Below are 22,412 nucleotides of genomic sequence, written 5' to 3'. Positions count from 1 at the left end.
TATTAATATTATTTAGAAATAATGTAACACTGACTAATAAAGTAAAGGAGCTCAAAGACAACAACAACAATGATAAAAAACTGCTTTAAAAATAGATTTTAAAATGTATATATAAATGTATAAATATATTATAACATCATTTATTTTAATATATGTATATATAAAAGCATAAGTCATTTATACAGCAATCTTTACTACAAAAAATAGATAAATCAGATAAAAATATATATAAATAAATGCAAAAAATTTAATAGATAAAAAAATAAACAATGGCTACTTTTCCTAGCCAGGTCCTGGTATATGGCATAAAGCCTGGGGTTCTGAGCATGGAAGGTAACTGCACCATTGGCTTTTCCACACGGGCACGGTGCAGCACAGAGCACTTACAAACCAGGCTGAGCCTGTTATTCTAAAAATGGTTAGCTAACAGAATTGTTTGTGCTGAAAGATCCTGGGTCTTCATATTGCCATGACTGAAAATGGCAGAGACTTTATTCAATAATCAGCTACAGGCCTCGTACAGCATCGCTACCCCATTTGAGTTGTTCAAGTGGATTCCAGCATTATTTGGTCTTATTTACTCTTTGGCGTGGCTTGAGAGTGGGATTCATACATTACACAAATCTAAGAGGCCAATTTCAGCTTTAGTGAGTTAGCTAGAGTTAGCTACATTAGCCTAGAAATTGAAGTGCAGGACTAAAGAGAGCGAAACTGTTGCATAATTATTATTACGAGATGCTGTGCATGTTCTGGTCCTGATTTAGCAACACGGCAAATGGAAAAGGAAACCGTAACTGGTATAGCGGTCTAGGCATGGTGCGGCCTAAGTAACCTTTTGGCCCTGCAGTGGAACAGAGGCCAATGTTTACTTAACTAAATCCATTAATAATCCATTAAACCAGTTATTTAAGCATTAAATTTTACTACCAACTGAAAGGTTCTTTAATTCGTTCTATGTAGAACTCTTGAAGGCCTTGAAGAACCCATGTCTACCCTGGAAAAGTACCTGACTCAAGCGTGTGCATCAGTTTCATATGAGGAAGATGTGTTTCTGTAATAATTGGGTTAATATAATATCATTTATTCATTCATATATATATATACTTTCCCCCCAGTGTGTTTGGTTTGATGCCCCTGGCCCGTCTGTGAATTGTTTGTGGGCGGTAGGTGGCGCCCCTCCGCCCCGCAGGTGCCTCTCCTGTGCTCTCCTCCTCTTCCCCGCAGGGCTGGAGGCTGAAGCTTCAGCAGCAGCAGCAGCAGCAGCCGGAGAGGGGAGACGGACGACGGGCGGCTGAAAGCAGCAGCAGCAGCAGCAGCAGCAGCACACTGCGGGGGAGGGAGCGCTGCTGAGCTCCCGCTGGACATTTAGCTAGCACTCCTGCTTCTCCTCCAGCACTGTTACATCCGATGCTTCAGCGCCAGCTTTGACACGACATGAGCAGCAGGCACGGAAACCCTCCGGACTGAGAGACAGGACCGAAAGAGTGACCAACCAAGAGGCTGGCTGAACCCTACGGGCTGCCTGGCTGATACACGCCGAGCGTGGCCAGGCGTGAGGCGGCTAGACGCGCCGCTCTACCTCCATCCGGGCGGAGCTCCACTTCCACTTCCAGCCAGCCAGGTGGATTTATAGACACACCGGGTTGCCTTACTTCTTGCTTTCGTAGGACTTGTTCAAAACACCGGTTCGCATCTTTAAGGATGGATCTCACCCCGGTCTCCATCGCCGTCTGCCTGCTGGCCGTGTGCGTGTGCGCGGATAAAGCTAAGAGCTGCACCGAGGTCCGTCACTTCTACAGCGGGAAAGGCTTCACGCTAAACGGGGTACCTAACTCGGAGATATCCGGTAAGAATGACTGGCGGGGGAGGGCGTTTCACTATTTGATTTGATTTATTTATGTGATTAATTTCTCTTTTCATTCACTATAAGTGCTGATTTCACCATCTGACACAATATTAGGTATAGTATCCCATACATTACAGTGTGTATGGCTTTTTAGATCAGTTCCCATACATACATTGTTTGATGCTGCTGCAGCTGAACCTGAAGATGCATAATGTGTATCCCCATGCAGAAGGGGTGGTGGGATGGTTGCTGGGTGGGTGTGGGAGGGGAAGGGTGTGTGTGTGTGTGTGTGTGTGTGGGGGGGGGGGGGGGGTCCCAGACAAAAGGCTTCCAGAGCACAATGAGCAAGTGTGGATAGGGATGACCTTTATGATGTGTATCAGGATTGATTTTGGCATGGCAAATGTCATCGGCACTACTTTTCCTTTTGAATTCGGTCAGATAATGAGCAGGAAGACTGTCTGGATGATCAGTGTCTGGAGTCTTTGTTGCCGAGGAGTTGTTCTAGCCCACGTATTCACGCCCCGTGGAGATAGAAACCGGCTGGATCGATGCTGTCCATCCTTTTGTTGTTTATTCTAGGCCCCTCGCACCGGCACGGGACAGCAGAACCCCGCTCTCTGCAGCTCCTGTCAGTATGGCAAGTGATACGTGGTGCTAATATAGTGACTACTTGATCATGCGTGTTGTGATGAGGCAGGTGAGACAGATGAAGCTGCAGTGTTGGCAAGCCCACTTGTTATGACAACGGCAGCGACTCTCTTCAGACTGCTGGAAAGTGTGCAGGAGAAGTTCTGGCAGGTGCAGTGGAGGACTGCCTGTCGGCTCCTGCTCTGGAAGTCTGATCCAGGCAAGATCGGTCCCTGCCAATCACCATGACAAAGCCCACCTCTGTGATAACACTGATGGCAGGTAATAAACTGATAACAGCCCATAATTCTCTCACTGTAAACACGATACAGCCTATAATGCACTGACACAAACCAGCTGCTCCCACTAGCTTTGTTTTGGAGGGAGCGGGTCGGGTTGTTCTGTGTCTGATAAGCCGTGATAAATGATCGCAGATGTGCGTGCATGCCTGCGCCTGCGCCTGTGCTCGCAAATAACACACACACACTCACACACACTCTCACACACACACACACACATACGCTTGAATACAATGCATTGCAGACATGTGGCATCACCTGCTTTTGTTGGATTACAGTATTAAGTAGCAATAAGACATTAATTAACCCTGTAATCCAGCAGTGCTCCTTAACAGGCCTTGACTGGGATTTCAAAAGAAAGGGCCCATATGATGGAAAACTGAGCGCGTCCCACTTCTTTTGGGATGTAATAGAGTTAGACAACTTGTAAACACCGGGAAAGCTCGCACAGCCCGTCCCTCCTTCTATATGTGGGAACTAAGCTGCAAAATTGATGGTGATGGTTTTGTGGTCACATAAAACAGCTCATGTCAGGGTGTCGTGCTCTTCAGCTGGAATCACTGGTGTTCAATTCAATTTTTTTTACTGCACATTGCTTTTTTAGTGAGTCAATTCAGCCAATCAGAACTGAGCTCATTTGCATATCGCTCTCCTAAAGGGACAGTAACAAAAAGAGGTAAATATATATTAGATTTGGGACAATGCTAGCAATAGTGGAACCCCTTTTAGGTGCTATATTAGGTGGCTCTGTTAGATTTGTCCTGGATATGGAGACCAATTCAACCGTTCTAATGGTTCTCGGAGATGTTGTTTTTCTCTTTTCGTTAAAGAGCCCTTGAAAAACTCATTTTGGCTAAACACACGCATACAGATGTCTTAGGTGGATTTATGAAATGTAAATAAAATACAAGAAAATGTGAGATATGAGACCTTTAAGCCACAGGAGAACGTAAATATGCAATTCCCTACTGAATGTAAATAGTAATATACATATTTTAATGTTATACTTAGTATATATAACCATACAGTGTGAATAATGCTATGCATTTATATATTTATGCTATATTAATGCTCTGTGTATACCATACATTATACACCACTCTTCCTTATCCATCTCAGTATCCACAGTCTTGGTCATTCCTACCACACTGCAGTACATAACTGTATTTAATCCATATACTAGCCATACAGGCTGTACTGTACACTTCAACCACACACACACACACACATACACACACTAACACACACACCTGCATCTCAGCATTCCCAGCCTTCATCCCTCGTAACACCTTGCCTCCCGATTCCTAATGGTTTTATATTGGCACCCCACGCTGGCTCCCTCAGCAGTGTGGGGGGTTATGAGTTGATGGCATAGAGCCTGTTTTCAAGGTCACCACGTGCCGTTTCAATGACACACTCACGCACACAAAGAGAGGGGAAGCCAAGGCAGGGCTCCACACGCCACCCACCCGTGCCTAAATCATTCAAGGCCACCGTCATGTTTTATTCATTCACTAAACAAGGCGCGAGCTTCTGCGGGGAAACACAGAAGTGTTCGGCTTTAAAAAGACGTTTCATGGGCATAGCGCTCCTTTTCTTCGCTTTATGCCTGCTGTGTTTATGCAAATTACAGTTTTCCAGAGCGCGTGTGTATGTGTGTGCTTGGTGTGCCAGCAGGGTTGCTACGTTGGGCTATACTTGTCCTAACTGTACATGACTGATATGCTCTGTGCAGTGAGAGAACAGTACATGACGCTTTTACAGTCTGTGTCCTGTTTCCAATATTTTGCCCTATATTCCAACTGCATCCTTTCAGCATATATAAGGGTTTGGTAATGGGCCGATGAGTTCAGGCATGTGTGTTGGAGCAGGATTAGTTGTGTCTGTTACAGAAATGCACAGTGATATGGAAATCTGATTGGAATCGGAAGATACACTATATGGACAAAAGTATTTGGACACCCGTAGACGTTTCTTCTGGAATCAAGGATATTAAAAAAGAGTTGATCCTGCTTTTGTTGGAGTAATTGTCTCAACTGTCCAGGGAGAAAGGAAGGCTTTCTGGTAGATTTTGAAGAAGCATTGCCGTGAGGGTTTGATTTAGGTCAGCATGTTGGATGATCACCAGCCATCCCCAACTCAGTGTTGCTGGGGGGCTTTATATCCATCTTGCCCACGCCTGGCATTAGACATGGTGTCTGTAGGTTAATGTTTATCTGTTCCAGAGAGTCCTATTCTATTGGCAGTACTTCTGTACAGGGACAAGCTGTATGTGTGAGTGTGTGTGTGGGTTTGCACGTGTCAGCAATGTGTGCAACTGAAAGTAGCTGAATGCTTTCATTAGAAGTGGTGTCCACAAACTTTTGGACATGTAGTATAATTGCTTTAAATTGTGTTGCTATTTTTAGGGGAAATTAAACTATTCAGTATATTATTACTAAATAAATAATGTAATTTTATTCATTTTATCACTTTAATAATAACTTATAGCAATTTTATCTAGAATTTGTTATAGCAATTTTATATTTTATAGAAATGGAAGTATAGTATAGCTCACCAATTAGCATGGTGAGCTCAGGCTATGAGAAGATTTTCAGTAATCTCTGATAGACTTGCTCATGTGGTTTCGGATGCTGTAGTAGCTAATGTTTGCTCATATCGTTAGTGATGAGTACTGGGCTGGGTCAAATCTAGCCTGAAATACTGTGTGATGCTGTGTGATGTGATGAGCATGATAGCATGGCACTAGTATCATAATGTAGATGCTAATGTTAAATGAGAAGCTTCATTTAAAAACAGCTCTATATTTTTAAAGAAGAAATATCAGACTGGTAAACTATATGGACAAAAGTATTGGGACACACCTCTTAATCACTGATTTTAGGTGTCTGATTCAGTCTCATTGCCACCACATGTAAAAAATCAAGCCCCTAGCCATGCAGTCTGCCTGTCTTACACACAAGTCAGCTGGTGAAATTTAGACCTTCCCTCCTACATCTTTCTCCATCAGCTGTGAGTGGTATCATTATTGAACAGTGGAAGCGCTTAGGAGGAACCACAGAGAGCATCTCAGTGTCCACCGAGTGTCCGACCTCGTAAAGTTACAGAGCGGGGTCAGGGCCGAGTGCTGAGCTCAGAGCATATTGCAGAAAAGTCTCAATAACTGCAGAGCTCCAGACCTGCTTCTGTTAGAGCTGCAAAGGGGGGGCCGGGTCCACATAAATGCCTATGGGATATCAAATAAAAGCTCCGGTAGGTGGAATGTCTAGGTGTCCCAATACTTCCACATAGTGTCAGTCAGCATTGGAATGATACGATTTAGGCATTATTTTTGTTTTGTCGTAGTGGAATCACAAGTCTTCCTGAATCTCAATAGATGAATGTTTGACTCCTCCCCATTTGTCTTCTTATAGGTGTTTAAGGAAAAGTAGGTGATGAGTAAAGGTGTGTAAAGGTCAGAGAGAAACTGGAGCTGAATGGCTGTGTCTGAAATTACCAGAGCGACTAAAGTATCAGTCGTCTTTAAACGCAGAGGCCCTGTATTGTTCAGGCGGAGAATCAGTGACACTTAGAGCCCCGCGGTGACACGAAACAAAGACCAGATCACATTGCAGATGAGTATACCATGTGGAGGCAGTTGGGAGGTGTGTGTGAGACATAAAGACACTTTGTAAAGGTCTATATGATATATATAGCACATGTATTAGTACATATAAGATATAAGAAGTTATTATTCAAATGTACACCACAGTACTAATATTTGGATTAATATATAAGAATATATATAATAAATAATATATATAATAATATTTAAATATATATATAATATATATATTATAATTTGTACTAATATTTGAACTAATATCTGAACTTTTAGAGCATTCAGATATCATTATGGTAAAATAACCTCGACTGCCAATCACAGGGTTCATGTCTGGGCAGGCTCTCCACTAGTCTTTCACATTGCTGTTGGAACGTTATGCCATTCATAGTCAAATTCAGCGAACTCAGCTTTGATGGAATAAAACGGCTGTTAGACAAGTAGAGATGCACATTAAAGAGAAAAAATTAAGTGGTCTATTAAATTTTTCCAGAGCTGCTTATATAGATATATAGATATATAGTCATATAGCAGAATGTACAGTGTCACATTTACATTCTTACACCATACACATTATGCTACAACTTGCTTGATACTAAATATCTACCATCTACCAAAAATATCTGCCCAATATAATTTTCCTTTACCTAATTTACTCTTCTACACACAGAACTCATTATTAAAATCACATGTTGAATTATTATGTAATGATATCTGAAGAAGAAGTCTGTTTTTTTAAATATTGCAATATCGCAAAACTTCAAAAATATCACAATTTCATTTTTTTATAGGGCATATGTAGTCCCTTATTAGTCCATACACTTGTTTGATCCACGTCTGAATTCATGAATTTGTGCACATTTCAAACACTGAATGACATCAAATCTTAAACCAAATCTTAAATCTGTGAACGTGAAGAACCTTAATGATGCTCTTCAGTCTTATATCTCTTTTATGAAAATGGCTTTTTTTGGAACCAAAAAATGGTTCTTCAGGGGCATCACTCAAAGAACCCTTTGTATTGCCTTTATTCTCAAAAGTGAATGTGTAGATATGTTATTTATTGTTTATTGAGATTAATAAAATAAAAAAAAGATATATATAAAAATTCAACACCCAATATATGTCCACATCTACACTACCGCCACCATGCTTCACAGCTGGTTTGAGGATCTGACTTCTAAAGCAGTCTTTTTGTCAGATATTACAAGGTCCATTCCAACCCAAAAAGCTCCACTTTAGATTCACATGTCCAGATGGGTCTGTTCACACCTGCCATTAACATGCGTTTGGATCTACTTTGGATCTACTTTGGATCTGCTTTGCCCAGATTCTGTTTACACTTGTCTTTAAAACGTGCTCTTAGTGTGACCAGATGAGATCGGATTTTACTGTCCCGCCATTTCTGCTTTATTTCCCATAGACTTCCTGTTTCTCTTCCGAACTGTCCTGCTCCGGGAGACTGTGAGCAGTTTAGAGGAACGGTGGGTGTTCTTCTACAGCATCGTGGAACAGTAGGGGGTTCTCGTATCCCTGAAACCGCTCAGTCAGAAAATACGACTGTTTAACTGCAAGGCAGAAACTCTGTAATACTGCTCTCACCACCTACAGCGCGAAAGTGCACACTGGTTTTTCAGCAGATGTATTTCCGCTTGCCTGACGGAATCCGATCACAGATAACACGTGTTAGATTGGACTTAAAACACTTACATTTGTACGAGATCCGTGTCTGAGAACCTTCTGAACGTGGTTTGAGAGATCCGATCATTATGCATCTTGGGGGTGTTTACTTTACACCTGGCTGTTCATGTGGGCGAGTGAAATCCGATCCGCGATCTGATCACCAAAACCGCTGTTAATGGCAAGTGTAGAGATTCATGTAGGTGTCTCTTGGTGAATTTGACTGAACATTTATGTTGGTTTGAGTGAGTGGCCTTTCTGCTGTGCTGAACCAAATTTTGCCAAGTGCTTTTTTGGATGTCCAAGTCATGAAAACAGAGAAGAATCAGAATCTGATTTATTGGCCAAGTATGTTCACAGTATACTAACAACATACAGCTACATATAATTTACAGACAATACACAATATACAGAGAACAGTAGTGTACACTGTATTTCTATACAGTGTGTTTTACAGTGTTATTCACAGAACAGCGGTAATTAACAATATACAGATTAAATATTACTGTGTGTAACCACAGCAGAATTAATAATGGTGCAATAATGCAGTAACTGTAGGATAAGTATATAATAATAATAGTTTATCAGTATTATCTATGGCCTAAAGCTGTTGAGGATGGTGATCAGCTGTTGAGGATGTTGATGGTCTGAGGGTAAAACCTGTTCCTGTGTCTTAGTGGACATAGTTCTGTAGCGTCTGCCAGACAAGAGCAGCTGAAAGTTGTTGTGACCAGGGTGCGAGGAGTCAGTAATGCTTTTCTCTGCCCGTTTTCTTTGGTTCTCAAGCAGTACAAGTCCAGAATGGAGGGCAGAGAAGCACCGGTGATTCTCTCAGCTGAATGCTGTCATTAGGTTCTTTCTCATTCTCTGGAATGAATTTAGGCCTTGCTCTTAGAAAGATCTACTCCCAAGAAGACTGGCTACAGCTCCGAACCTCGTCTATTTGAACACTACAGCTCTGATTGTAGTTCAGAGAAGCCTGAGAGCCTCGGGAATGGCTTTTCTTCTCTGTTGCATTATGGGCCTGACTGGGCCAAGCTTTAAATTGATTTAAAGGACTAAAGTTAGATTGGACTTCTGGTACAAATCCGGGCTGGCCGTTAACTAAAGCTCTCAATGTTGTTTCTGATCGCTGGATCTAATTAACCATTCAATTTAGTTGCTTCAGTGTGTGTGTGTGTGTGTGTGTGTGTCTGTTTGTTTGTGTGTTTGTGGGAGAGAGGCATGTTTGTGTCTTCTTCACGAGCTGTTCCCAGTTCCTACAGCCCTTTTTGGCTCATGCCAGTGTGTGTACACACCCATATCCCTGTGTGAAGTGTGTGTGAAGTTGAAGTGTAGAGGGCACACCCAGTCATCTTTCCACACACACACACACACACACACACGGCTCATCACTGCACCACACTGATCAGACCCAGATTTGCTCTGACGGGGGACGAGTCTGAACTCAAGGCCTCCATGTTTGACACCACTGGCCCTCAGTGCCGGCCTGACGGAGCTGGAACTCTGTCCTGTTATTAATGCCTCTACTCCGGTTTCAGAGATGCAGGCTTTCCTTCCAGCAGTGTTAATCTGTTTCTGTGAGATTAATACGCAAGATGTACAAATGAATCCTAATTAGCGGCTGGTTTTAGTAGTTCGTTATCGATGTGCTCGTTTCCTGATGATTGATGGTGTAATTAGAGCCAAATTAATAACAAACGTGGAGCAGAAAGCAGAAAGTAGCAAATTCTTTTAATTTAGCACAGAGCAGAAACAGGGGCTTAAACATCCTCAACACCTTCAGTACCCTCAACACCAACACCCTCAACACCAACACCCTCAACACCAACACCCTTAACATCTACAACACCAACAACCTCAACACCAACACCCTCAACATCCACAACACCCTCAACACCAACACCCTTAACATCTACAACACCAACAACCTCAACACCAACACCCTCAACATCCACAACACCCTTAACATCTACAACACCAACAACCTCAACACCAACACCCTCAACATCCACAACATCCTCAACATCCACAACACCCTCAACATCCACAACACTCAACATCCACAACACCCTCAACACCCTCAACATCCACAACACCCTTGACATTCACAACACTAACAACCTCAACTTCCACAACACCCTCAACACCCTCAACATCAACACTCTCAACATTCACAACACCCTCAACCACCACAACACCCTCAACCACCACAACACTCTCAAACTCAACAACTCCCTTAACATCCACAACACTCAACATCCACAACATCCACAACACTCAACATCCACAACACCCTCAACATCCACAACACTCAACATCCACAACATCCACAACATCCACAACACCCTTAACATCCACAACACTCTTTAACACCTTCAAAACCCTCAACACCAACAACCTCAGCACCTTCAACACTCTTAACAACCGCAATACTCCAACACCAACACCCTCAGTACCCCTACACCAACACCATCAACACCTTCAATACCCCCAACAACCAACACACTCAGTACCCCTACACCAACACCACCAACACCCTCAACACCAACAACCTCGGTACCCTAACACCAACTCCCTCAGCACCTTCAATACCCTTAATGACCCCTAAAACCCTCAGCACCTTCAATACCCTCAACACTCACATCAGTAAACCAATACCAACACTCTCAACACCTTAAACACATTCAACTTCAACACCAACAACCTCAACAACACACCCAACACCTTCAATAATGTTGAGGATGTTGAAGGTGTTGGTGTTGAGGGTCTTGAAGACCCCAACACTCTCAACACAAAAACACCTTGCTTTATCTCTCTCTCTCTCTCTCTCTCTCTCTCTCTCTCTCTCTCTGTCTCGGTCTCGGTCTCTCTCCCCCTAATTTTTGTGCTCTGTCCCTCTCCCTTATCTCATGCTCTAGTTCTCTCGTTCTCCTTCTCTCTCTCTCTTTACATCTCTCTCTCTCTCTCTCTCTCTCTCATGCTCTCTCACCCCGTCTCTCTCTTCTGCTTGACTGGACTCTGCCATGCGCCATCCTCACCCTGTCCTGAGCTGCACCAGATCATCTTCAGTCAGTTTCACACACACTCACACACACACACACTTACACAAGTGCACTATGAAGCTCAACAGAGCCCGTAAATAAACACAAACACCCTGCCACACACACACACACACACACACACTTTAATATCAGGAGTAATTCAGGTAGTTCTGGCGTTCCTGCCGCTCACTGCTGTTATTCTCTCTTATTGAATTAGGCATCCGTCTGCGTTCAGCTCTAAACAGGCCGACTCTGAGATTAATGACCAAGATACAGTTCTGCTGCCGCGGTTACAGCCGGAGCGCTTTCCTCCGGATCCGGGGCCTAATTGTTGTTCCATTTGTAATCAGTCCACTGCAGCCGCCGACAAGTGTTCATCACGCCGCGCTGAGCGCTGAGCTGCTAACTGGAGTGTTGTGAATAATTCACAGCAGCACCGTGCGCTCCTCCAGCCACTTTGCTCTGTCAATATTAATTGCGCTTTTCCCGCCAGCCAGTTCTCTGCCAGGCTACCGCGCCACCGAGACTCCGGCCAGGGGAGAGACAGTGAGTTATGAAGACGGAAGCGTGATTATTAGCGCTGTCAGGGCCGTGGCAGCATCTCTATTCGCTCTGAGCCTAAAGGAACATGGAGGCACAGAGGAGGTTCTGGATGGGGCTCAACCTAGCTGTGAGGACTGGGTTATGCAGTGCAGCAGACTTTTGCATTACCTCTGCTGAACACACACACACACACACACACATAAACACACACACATAAACATTAAGCATTAAAAGCATCTGTCTAACATAGTGTAGGTCGCCCCCTTGGGCCACCATGATATCCCTGGCGGCCTATCAAGGCATGGACTCCACAAGTCCTGCTGTGGTGTTTGGACACCCTCAGCCGTTTGCAACAGATCCTATTGAAGTCCTGTGATGTTGTGAGCATCAATAAGCCTTGGGTACCCATGACCCTTGTCCATCCTTGGAGCACTTTCGGTAGGTAATGACCACTGCATACCAGGAACACCCCTGATGTTCTGGAGATCTTCTCCAGACCCAGTCGTCTAGCCATTACATTATCTTCACATCACGGTGCCTCAGATTTGCATGCCTGACCGCTACCTGGTTTTAATGTTATGGCTGATTGGTGTATCATGTTAAATATGCCGCTAGATTTGGACGAGAAGTCTCCACATCTTAAGGGTTAAGACACCCATCATTTGAGAGATGGCACGATACCACCCGACCTTCGCAGCACCACTACAGGTAGCGTCCAGCAGCGGGCAAGGGCGAGGCCTCGGTGTGTGCGTACCTTCTTCTGTCCTTTTGGAAAAGCATCCCAGATGGCTCCTCATGAAGCTGCTTGAGAGAATGCCAAGAGCGTGTAAAGCTGAATTAAGACACAGGAGGGCTACTTTAGAGGAGCTACAGTAGAAGATGGGGTTCCACGTTTTACATTTTTTGCTCTATGGTCAAATTATTTAAATATTCATGCTAGTAAACTACATAACACAGTCATATCAGAATATAATGACCACTCCTGGCCCATAATTCTATCAGCTCCACTGACCATAAAGCAGCACTGTGTAGATCTAAGTCCAGACTGTGTCCATCTGTTTCTCTGCAGACTCTTATTTATCAGCCTCCATCCACCCTGTTTGTTCCTCATTGCTCAGGACCCCACAGGACTGACCACTGCAGAGCAGACTGTAGTGTTTGGGTGGTGGGTCAGCATTCTCAGCAGTCAAACTGACTGACATGGTGGTGGCGAGTGTGCAGTGCTGCTGGAGTGTTTAAACACTCACTGTCCACTCTATTACACTCCTGTGCAGTTGGTCCACCGGACAATAGCCGGGTCAGGCTATTGCCGCAGTTTTCACCTCTCCACCACTCCTGATTCAGCTCTTCAGGTAGGAAAAAGACCTTTTGAGGTTGCTTGGGTCAAGCATGGCTGGACGTTAGTACGGTGGCCGCATATACCCTGCTGTGTCCTGATGCAGGGTCAGCCCGAGGCTGCTAATATCAGATCATCCCTCTCTGACTCTGGTAATGAAGTAAGCGCCTGGAGAAGGAGTGAATTAGCCGCTCCTGAGCACCTCCTCGTTAACCTGCGCCATGTAATTGGATCTAATGAAAGAAAGGACTGTCAGAATGCATTAAGCGAAAGTGAGAGTGAGTTCACTGCGGCGCTACAGCCCTGCTGGCCAGAGATTACAGCGCTAATCTGACCCGATGCGTCCACTGCTTTAGGTCACGTTCGGCACGTCTGGGTTGTAACCGACAGGCGTTAACATCTGCTGAATGGAAAGCGGAGGCCCAAGAAAAGAGCTGTGATATATACCAAATGGACAAAAGTATTGGGACACCTGCTCATTTATTGTTTCTTCTGAGATCAAGGGTTTTAAAAAGAGTTGATCCTGCTTTTGTTGGAGTTACTGTCTCTACTGTCCAGGGAGGAAGGATTTCTACTAGACTTTGGAGAAGCATTGCTGTGAGGATTTGATTGCATTCAGCAAAAGACGGAGAACAACCATGTAGAGCAGCCATAACATTAAAACCACCTACCTAATACTGTGTAGGCCCCCCTTGTGCCACCATAATAGCTCTGACCCTTCAAAGAATGGACTCAACAAGACCTCTGAAGGTGTCCTTGAGTATCTGGCAGCAAGAATAACATTAGCAGCAGATCTTTTATATCCTGAAAGGTGTGAGGTGAGGCGTCCATGAGCATCAGTGAATGCCTTGGGGACCCATGACCCTGTCGCTGGTTCACCGGAGCATGTTGAGTAGGCACTGACCACTGCATACCGGGAATACTCCCCAAGACCTGCCTGATGTTCTGGAGATGTTCTGACCCAGTTGTTGGTACATTCGTACATCTGCTTATTATTTGTCCTGATTCAACACCTCTGGAACCATATCATTAGTGTTATTCACTTCACCTGGCTTTAGTGGTTTTAATGTTATGGCTATGTTATGTCGTCGTGTCTTCTTATTCCTACGAGAGCACTGTGTCATGCTCTCATAAATGGGCCATTGTTTTTCTCAAGCACACACACTTCGGTTCAAACACACTCTCAGGGCCACACACACACCCACACCCACGCAGGTCTACCCACAGAGCCAGCGGGAGTCAGGCTAAGACGCTGCGTGACTGCAGAGAGATTAGCAAGCCTTACAGGCGCAAATACTCTGGGAGTAATCCAGGGAGTCCTAATCCAGATTTCAGGAGCACCAAGCATGGTAATTTAAACCGGGCTCAGTAACCTTGTGTGTGTGTGTGTGTGTGTGTGTGAACCTGACTTTATATCAATATAACAATTTTGTTGTCCTATTGTGAGCTGCAATCGGAGCCCTTATCCAATCAGAAGGTCGTAATCTGCACACTGCAGTAAGCATGTAGACAGCCTGACTGATAGGGTGATTGATTGGATTTGGGGTAAACTGTCTAAATTTGATGTCATTAGCTTTAACAAGCCCATTTACTAACCAGTTACACTATATGTCCAAATATTTGTGGACACCCCTTTAAAAAGAATATATTCAACAACCTTAAGCTGCACCCATTGCTGACACTGCTTGAGAAGTACGTATTGCCAATAGAATAGGACTCTCTGGAGCAGATAAGATAGATAAGACCTATTGGCACCATGCTGCCTAATGCTAGGCGTGGGCTAGAGGGGTATAAGTAGCCCCCCAGTAGCACTAAGGAGCTGTGGAGCAGTGGAAGAACTGTGCTTTTGGGATACTGAGTTGGGGATCTGGAGATGATGAGGTGGGGTGGTGGTGATCATTATTCAACATCCTGACCTCACTAATGCACTTGTCGCTGAATGCAATCAAATCCTCACAGCAGTGCCTCTTCAAAATCTAGTAGAAAGCCTTCCTTCTTTCCTGGACAGTAGAGACAGTTACTCCAACAAAAGCAGGATTGACTCTAGTCAATGCTTTCTCTAGTGGGCGGGGCTTATGTAAATATTAAAATCAGGACTGTGATGTAACAGTTTTAGGGTTTCGGAATTGGCCTGTTTTGCATCTGCTGGATGTTCTTTCGAAAGGAGGATCAGCAGAGTTTGAGGAGGAGGTTTGACTCTGATTGTTCAACCCTGCCATGATAGGAGATGATGGGGCGTCCTTAAGGGTACGCATCGTATAACCAGTAGGAAAACCAGTGGTGCCAGGCCGAAGCAGGGATCACAGTAAGGCTGTATTTATCTGTAGTTGTTGAGTTTTGCCTGGTTGTAGTGATCACTGGAAGTCCGCAGCTGCAGTGCTTCAGTTCCAGGGTATTTCTTTCTATGAGCTTCTTCATAGGTTTGCCAGCACTAACGTGAGCAGAGGGTGATGGTTCTTCACCCGGCTATTAACGTCCACCGCTTTGATTGATGAAATATGCGCCGATGCGTCAGTGAGTCAGTGACAGATAATCATCCCCCTTTGCTTAATTTAAAAGCCTGAGTAAGCAGATCCAGTCTCCCTGTGCCTCCCTACCTCCCTCCCTCTCTCTCTCTCTCTCTCTCTCTCTCTCTCTCTCTGGCTCACTAGTAGCTGTGAGAGCTCAAAGCCTGGGGATTTACCTCACCGCTGCCAAGATCCTGCTCTCTCTCTCTCTCTCCCTCTCTTATTATCTACAGCCCTGACCAGGCCCCGCCCCCTCCCCCCATAGCAACATCTGTACGTGCTGCTTGGGCCGAATATTTAAAAGCCAACAGACTAAAAATACAGCGCTGGATCTCAAAGAGGCTGTGAAGTAAGTAGACAGGAGCTCTTGTGGTCTGCTCCTTTTCTCCTGCACTCGAACCCACCCAGACACACACACACACACACACATACATTCACACACATCTACATTTAAACACACACTTAAACAGACATATGCCCTCGCCCCCGGGCAGGCAGGGTTGAGCCTTAAGTAGTGGCATATTTTTATCCCTGTGGAAACCTAGAAATGCCCCAATCAGAGTGCTGGGTTGCTTTCCTGGGTACCGTCTGCCATTAGCAAAGCACAGCGTTCACTTTAGAGCTCATTCATTTTACAGTCTGCAAGTCAGATTACATTTACATGTAAACATAGCAGCGAGCAACGGCAATCGCAAGGGGTCCAAGCACTTTTTAAAAATGAGGTTCAGGAATTTTGATTCGTTTGATTAGTTGGATTCTACACGAGCATCTACAAAGAGTGCAAATCATACTCTATCTGCATCTGTACCGATACTGGCACCCAATACAGTATTCTTAACAGTTATAGAGAACATCAGTACTGCCAATAGTGGCTGACCCGAAAATGCTGTTGAATAAAAACAATCTGTACAAACCAGATGAAACTGTACGTTCTGCATGATTGCTTGAACAAAAATAGACAGATAGATAGTTTTTAAGTTTGAACAAGTTAAAAGGCACATACTGAGGCCTAGTCCCTTTATATATAGACATGTACTTGAGTGTACTTGAGGTTAATGTGCCATAGAATTGATTTGTTCAGTATTTAAGTTGTTGTTCACTGCATAAATAATTAGGACTGGGCGATATGGTAAAAATACTAGACTTGTTTTGCGATACACAATATTTATTACAATAAATGTAATTCAGATCTATTCAGATCCTCTTCCGTACTGAATACAGTGATTTATACATCTGCTGCTCTTCATCTAATGAACCCAGTCTAATTACACTGTTAGTAATGAAACCTGCAGCTGATCAGTGTTTATTAAGCTTATTATTATAAGTCTCCTCCATATGCTTAGAAAAGCTTACTGTTACCACCATAACTACATTTATCATGATATGATAAAATATTGTCATATTGCTCAGCTCTGTAAATAATAAATATGTGGTTTTTGGTTGGGGAGATGGATGGTGGGTTCGTGGAAACAAACAATCAACAAACAAACAATGTGCTCCGGTCCGACTGGCTGGTTTACGGCACTGCAGCTGCTCACAGGAGCTAAGTAGCATAGTCTAGTCTTACAGTTTATCTAGGCCCTGTAGAGAGGTATTGCCAATAGAATTGTACCCTCTGGATCAGATAAACAGATTGCAACCATGCTGTCTAATGCCAGGTGTCGGGTAGAGGGGTATAAAGCCCCCCAGCATTGAGCTGTGGAGCAGTGGAGGAATTGTGTTCTCTGAAATGATGATGATGATGGTGCTCCATCCAGTACTTTTGGGATGAGCTTTGGAGTGGGGGATGCGGAGGGGTGGTGATCATCTAACCACCATCTTGACTAATCCTCCCTAAACAAATGCAATAAAATCTCAGTCAATGCTTCTCCAAAATCTAGTAGAAAGTCTTCTTCCCTGGACAGTAGAGAAGGTTACACCAACAAAAGAAGGATCAACGATTTTAATACCCTTGATTTTTGAAGAAAAACGGTGAATAAGCAGGTGTCCCAATACTTTTGTCCATTAATTTTTTCCCTATTTCTAGGAGATTACCAAGTGGTTAGAATAGATAGAGTTGGTAAAAGTATGGGTACTTGGTATCGGCTGACCCTGGAGGACTGAGGTATCGATGTCAGAAGGAGAAAAGTGGTATCGGTGCATCCCAAGTTAAAATCGTAGAGTAGCTGTGCTGCCTTGGCGTACATTTAGCACATGTTGAGTTTTGTAACTCTGTCTCCCAAAGTGAGAAAATGCTGTTCATTTCAGTTCAAATAAAATAACTCAAAGCTAAATCATGGGTCTATCTCAAGTCTATGAGATCCACCCCAGCGTTCACACGTCTGCACAGGGGGCTCATTATAGACATGTGGAAGTGAGTTTGCTGAGAGTCTGAGAGATGATACACGAGTTACACCAAGACTTAGTGTTTTTATGACGCCACCCTTTAGCTAGCAGCCCCGCTACGGAGCTGTCAGCGAGACTGAACCAGCGCTGGAGGAACAAAGTGTTCATTTGCTTCCTTTGTGTTATTTTTCGTTCAGGTTAGTGGTGCCGTCTCCGCTCCGGCAGGGACTGTTGAGACGTCTCTAGATGTGGGGAAGAGAGGCTGCTGAAAGATGCTGCGTGGAATTTGCTTTCTGATGTTTCGTGTTCGCTGCGGCGTCTGTCAGCTATGTTGACATCTGAGTCAGTGTAATTGTCAGCCAGAACAGAAGTGCATATTTTCTCTCCAGCCCTGTTATGCTTACATTCACACACCGAAGCGCTGCTAGCGGGGCAGCGGGGTCGCCCCATTTGCATCCAGAACCGGCTTGTCACGGAGCTGCTGTTAATGCCTTCATTCCCGGATCAGAGCGGCTCATTAGATATCCCTGTTAGAGCCTTCTTTACATTTCCCATTTCCTTGCTGTCTGTCTGTCTGTCTCTCTGTTCCCACAGGCCATAAAGCAGAAGATATACATGTGGTAGTAGGCCATGTGCATGCTTAATCACACCCAGGCCTGGGCTATTTTAACTGACGACTTATCACCAAACCTCTCCCACACACACAGTCTCATTTGTGAGTCAGTGGGAGTCTGCATGACCAAAGGCGCTTTGGCCAACTCGTTAATTTCCCGATGAAGGGGCTGGCTTCCGAAAACAGCCCCAGAATTCAATTAGAAGGTGCTTTAGCAGCGTTTTATGGGGCGTGCCAGTTCACGATCTGCTGCCGTGTCTATTAGCGCATAAAGCAACAGGCCGCCGGTCGCCTTTGCGGAGACTTCAGAGGAAGCCCTGGTTCAGGGGTCAGGGGTCTGGGACCTGGGACAGCGGGACGCCTAAGATGGACAAGGGGCAGACGAAAAGAAAGAGAGAGAGAGAGAGGGACAGAGACAGTCGCGGGGGGTGATGGAGCACTAATAGGCAGGAAAGGAGGTGATGGAAAGGTCACTGTTAAATGAAATGGTGATATAGAGGCAGGAAGGCGAAGTGAGGGCGACTGAAGATGGAAGGAAATTAGGGCCATATATAAATATGGACAAAAGTATTGGGACACCTGCTCATCTATTGTTTCTTACGACATTAGAGTCGTAATAAGTCTGTATCTACTGTCCAGGGAAGACCTCACCATCCCTAACTCCCCAACCCATCCCAAAAGTACTAGATGGAGCTCCACCACCATCATTCCAGAGAACACAGTTCTTCTTCCGCTGCTCCACAGCTCCTAAATGCTGCTGGGGGGCTTTATACCCCTCTAGCCCACGCCTGGCATTAGGCAGCATGGTGCCAATAGGTTCATGTTTACTGTCTGCTCCAGAGAGAGTTCTATTCTATTGGCAGTACTTCTCTACAGGGACTAGACAAGCTGTGTGCGTGTGCATTTGAGCTGAATGCATTCATTAGAAAGGCTGTCCACAAACTATACTAAAAGTATAGTGGACATATAGACATATAAGGCCTAGTCTTGGACTACAGAGCATTCTGAATGGTGATTCCCTATTGAAATTAAAATTTAGTCTAGGGCTAGACCAGTCCATAGTGTACAACTGATAATCATCAGATTAGCCAATACTACTAGAGCTTACTGTAGTTGCTCTACCTTGTGTAGTATAGTGGATAACACCACCGGTCTGAATACGAAAGCTTGTGGTTCGGTAGGGGTAAAACGTCTAACTTTACCACTAAGAATCCTTGAGCGCTGCACTTAAACTGCAGGTTGCTCTAGATAAGAGTGTCCCTCTAAATGTGTCTTCATGGTCATATTAAATTCTGTCCTGTAATTATATAATCTACATGTTTAGCTCTAAAAAATCAGAGTCAACAAAAACTGCCATTCCAGGCTGGGCCCTTAAGACAGCCGAGACCCTCAAAAAGCTGTGGGCTGTTTGCTTTAACTTTGTGAAAATTGTGGCATATGGGGGACACATTGAGCTTCTTGCTGCCTCTCTCTCTCTCTGTAATTCCATCATTCTGTCTCTCCCAGCCTCCCTCCCTCCCAGCGTCTTTCCCCTCCCTAACCTCATTTCCCACGTTAGCCTGACAGAGTGGTTCCCACATGCTGGGGGCTGATGCCAGTCAGATGGGGATTATGGTGATATTGTTTTGGGTTCATTAAAGCAGTATATCCTCTTAATTGAGACCAGTGTTTGGGTAAAAGCGGGCCAGTACTATCGACCTCTTATTTGAAAACAAGGCCCGGTGTGGGGATTAGTATTGAACGTGGCCAGACAGCAGACCGTGAGGGCAGTATTTGGGTTTCAGCGAACAGTAAGGGCAGATATGAACTCTAGGATCAGTCTATTAAACTTTTTCTGGAGGAGATTTATATGGATGATGAACTCGTACAGCTTGTCTTGGATGTCATTATTGTCATTTTGGTATAAAATATTCAGCAGGATCAAAGCTGAGTATTGTCTGACTACAAAATTGCAGTTCCTGAAGGGAACACAGGATGGCTGTGCAGCTAATATAGACTCGGCTGCTGCGCAGTCGTTCCTATGACATACAAGAAGGCAATAACCTACAGCCAGTTTCTAAGCTATTGCATATACATGGTCATAGTGTTGCTATGCGGCTGCTAAGTGGTTGCTAGGGTGTTGCTATGGTGTTACTAGGTGGTTACTACGTAGTTGCTAGGTGGTTACTATAGTGTTGCTGTGTGGTTGCTATGGTATCCCAGATGGCTGCTATGAAGTTGTTAAGTGGTTGCTAGGGTGTTGCTATGGTGTTACTAGGTGGTTATTATGTGGTTGGTAGGTGTTTACTATAGTGTTGCTGTGTGGTTGCTATGTCATCCCAGGTGGCTGCTATGAAGTTATTACGTGGTTGCTAGCGTGTTGGTATGGTGTTACTGTGTGGTTGCTATGGTATCCCAGGTGGTTACTTTGGTGTTGCTAAGTGTTGGCTGGGTGGTTGCTATGGTGTTGCTAAGCAGTTGTTAGGTGGTTGCTAAGGTGTTGCTAAGCGGCTGCTCTGGCGTTGCTAAGTGGTCGCTGTGGTATTCCACAGTGGTTGCTGTAGAGAAAATGACTTGGACCGGGCGAGCGACACAGAGAGAGGGAGAAACGTGGAGAGAGACACACACACACAAACAGATATGGAAAGAGAGAGAGAGTACAAAAGAGACAAAGAGAGAGAGAGAGAGAGAGAGTATAAAAGAGACAAAGAGAGAGAGAGAGAGTATAAAAGAGACAAAGAGAGAGAGAGTACAACAGAGAGACAAAGAGAGAGGGGGACACACATAGTGAGACAGACAGAGAAAGACATGGACAGGGCGAGTGAGACAGAAAAACATGGAGAGAGAAAGCGAGAGAGAAAGAGAAAGCGAGAGAGAGAGACAGAAACAGAAAGAGAGAGAGTACAAAGAGAGAGAGAGAGAGAAAATGAGAGAGGCAGAGATAGAGATAGACATGGGCAGGTAGAGCAAGACAGAGAGACAAACATAAAAGGCAGAGAGAGACAGAGACACAGAGAGAGAGAGAGAGTGAGAGAGAGAGAGAGAGAGAGAGGGAGAGAGAGAGAGAGAGAGAAAGTGTGTGAGAGAGACACAGAAAGAGAAAGAATACAAAGAGACAGAGAGAGAGACACAGAAAGAGAATACAAAGAGAGAGAGAGAGAGACACAGAAAGAGAATACAAAGAGAGAGAGAGAGAGAGAATACAAAGAGAGAGAAGAGAGAAAGTGAGAGAGAGACAGAAAGAGAGAGAATACAAAGAGAGAGAGAGAGAAAGTAAGAGAGAGAGACAGAAAGAGAGAATACAAAGAGAGAGAGAGACACAGAAAGAGAATACAAAGAGAGCGAGAGAGAGAGAGAGAAAGTGAGAGAGAGACACAGAAAGAGAGAGAGAGAGAAAGTGAGAGAGACACAGAAAGAGAATACAAAGAGAGCGAGAGAGAGAGAGAGAGAGAGAGAGAGAGAGAGAGAGAGAAAGTGAGAGAGAGACACAGAAAGAGAGAGAATACAAAGAGAGAGAGAGAGAAAGTGAGAGAGAGAGACTATAGGCTGTTTTCTACAATGATGCTTTTTTCTATAGGCCTACTGTCCTGAAAGAGCGCGAGAGAGAGGGGGAACGAGAGAGAGAGGAGAGAGAAAGACACAGGAAAGAGAGAGTACAAAGAGAGAGTGAGAAAGTGAGAGAGAGAGAGACAGTCACAGAATGAAAGAGAAAGAAAGACGACAGAAAGAGAGAGTACAAAGAGAGAGAGAGAGCGAGAGAGAGAGTGAGAAAGTATGTAGAGAGAGAGAGATAGGCTGTTTTTTGACAGTAATGCTACAGTGATACAGATTCTTATGTGGCCTACTGTCCTGAAGAGTGCGAGAGAGAGGGGGAACGTGAGAGAGAGAGGACAGAGAGAGAGAGAGAGAAAGTGAGAGAGAGACACAGAAAGAGAGAGAATACAAAGAGAGAGAGAGAGAAAGTGAGAGAGAGAGACAGTCACAGAAAGAAAGAGAGTAAAAAGAGAGA

The 22,412-nt window shown here is 44.4% G+C and overlaps 1 protein-coding gene across 1 annotated transcript in view; it reads left to right on the top strand.

The window, feature by feature from the left end:
* Window positions 1-1,113: 1,113 nt before the first annotated feature.
* The window catches only part of gpc1a (glypican 1a), a 47,599-nt gene continuing 26,300 nt past the window's right edge, over window positions 1,114-22,412 (top strand). The window contains exon 1 of the mRNA XM_072661098.1: window positions 1,114-1,846. Within this exon, the coding sequence (XP_072517199.1) occupies window positions 1,702-1,846 (145 nt within the window). The 5' untranslated portion in view covers window positions 1,114-1,701. The remainder of the gene's footprint in view (window positions 1,847-22,412) is intronic.

This window comes from Salminus brasiliensis, chromosome 17, assembly GCF_030463535.1.
Source record: "Salminus brasiliensis chromosome 17, fSalBra1.hap2, whole genome shotgun sequence".
Classification (NCBI taxonomy): Eukaryota; Metazoa; Chordata; class Actinopteri; order Characiformes; family Bryconidae; genus Salminus; species Salminus brasiliensis.
Note: the sequence above shows the minus strand (reverse complement) of the source record. Positions and strands in the feature narration are given on the sequence as shown.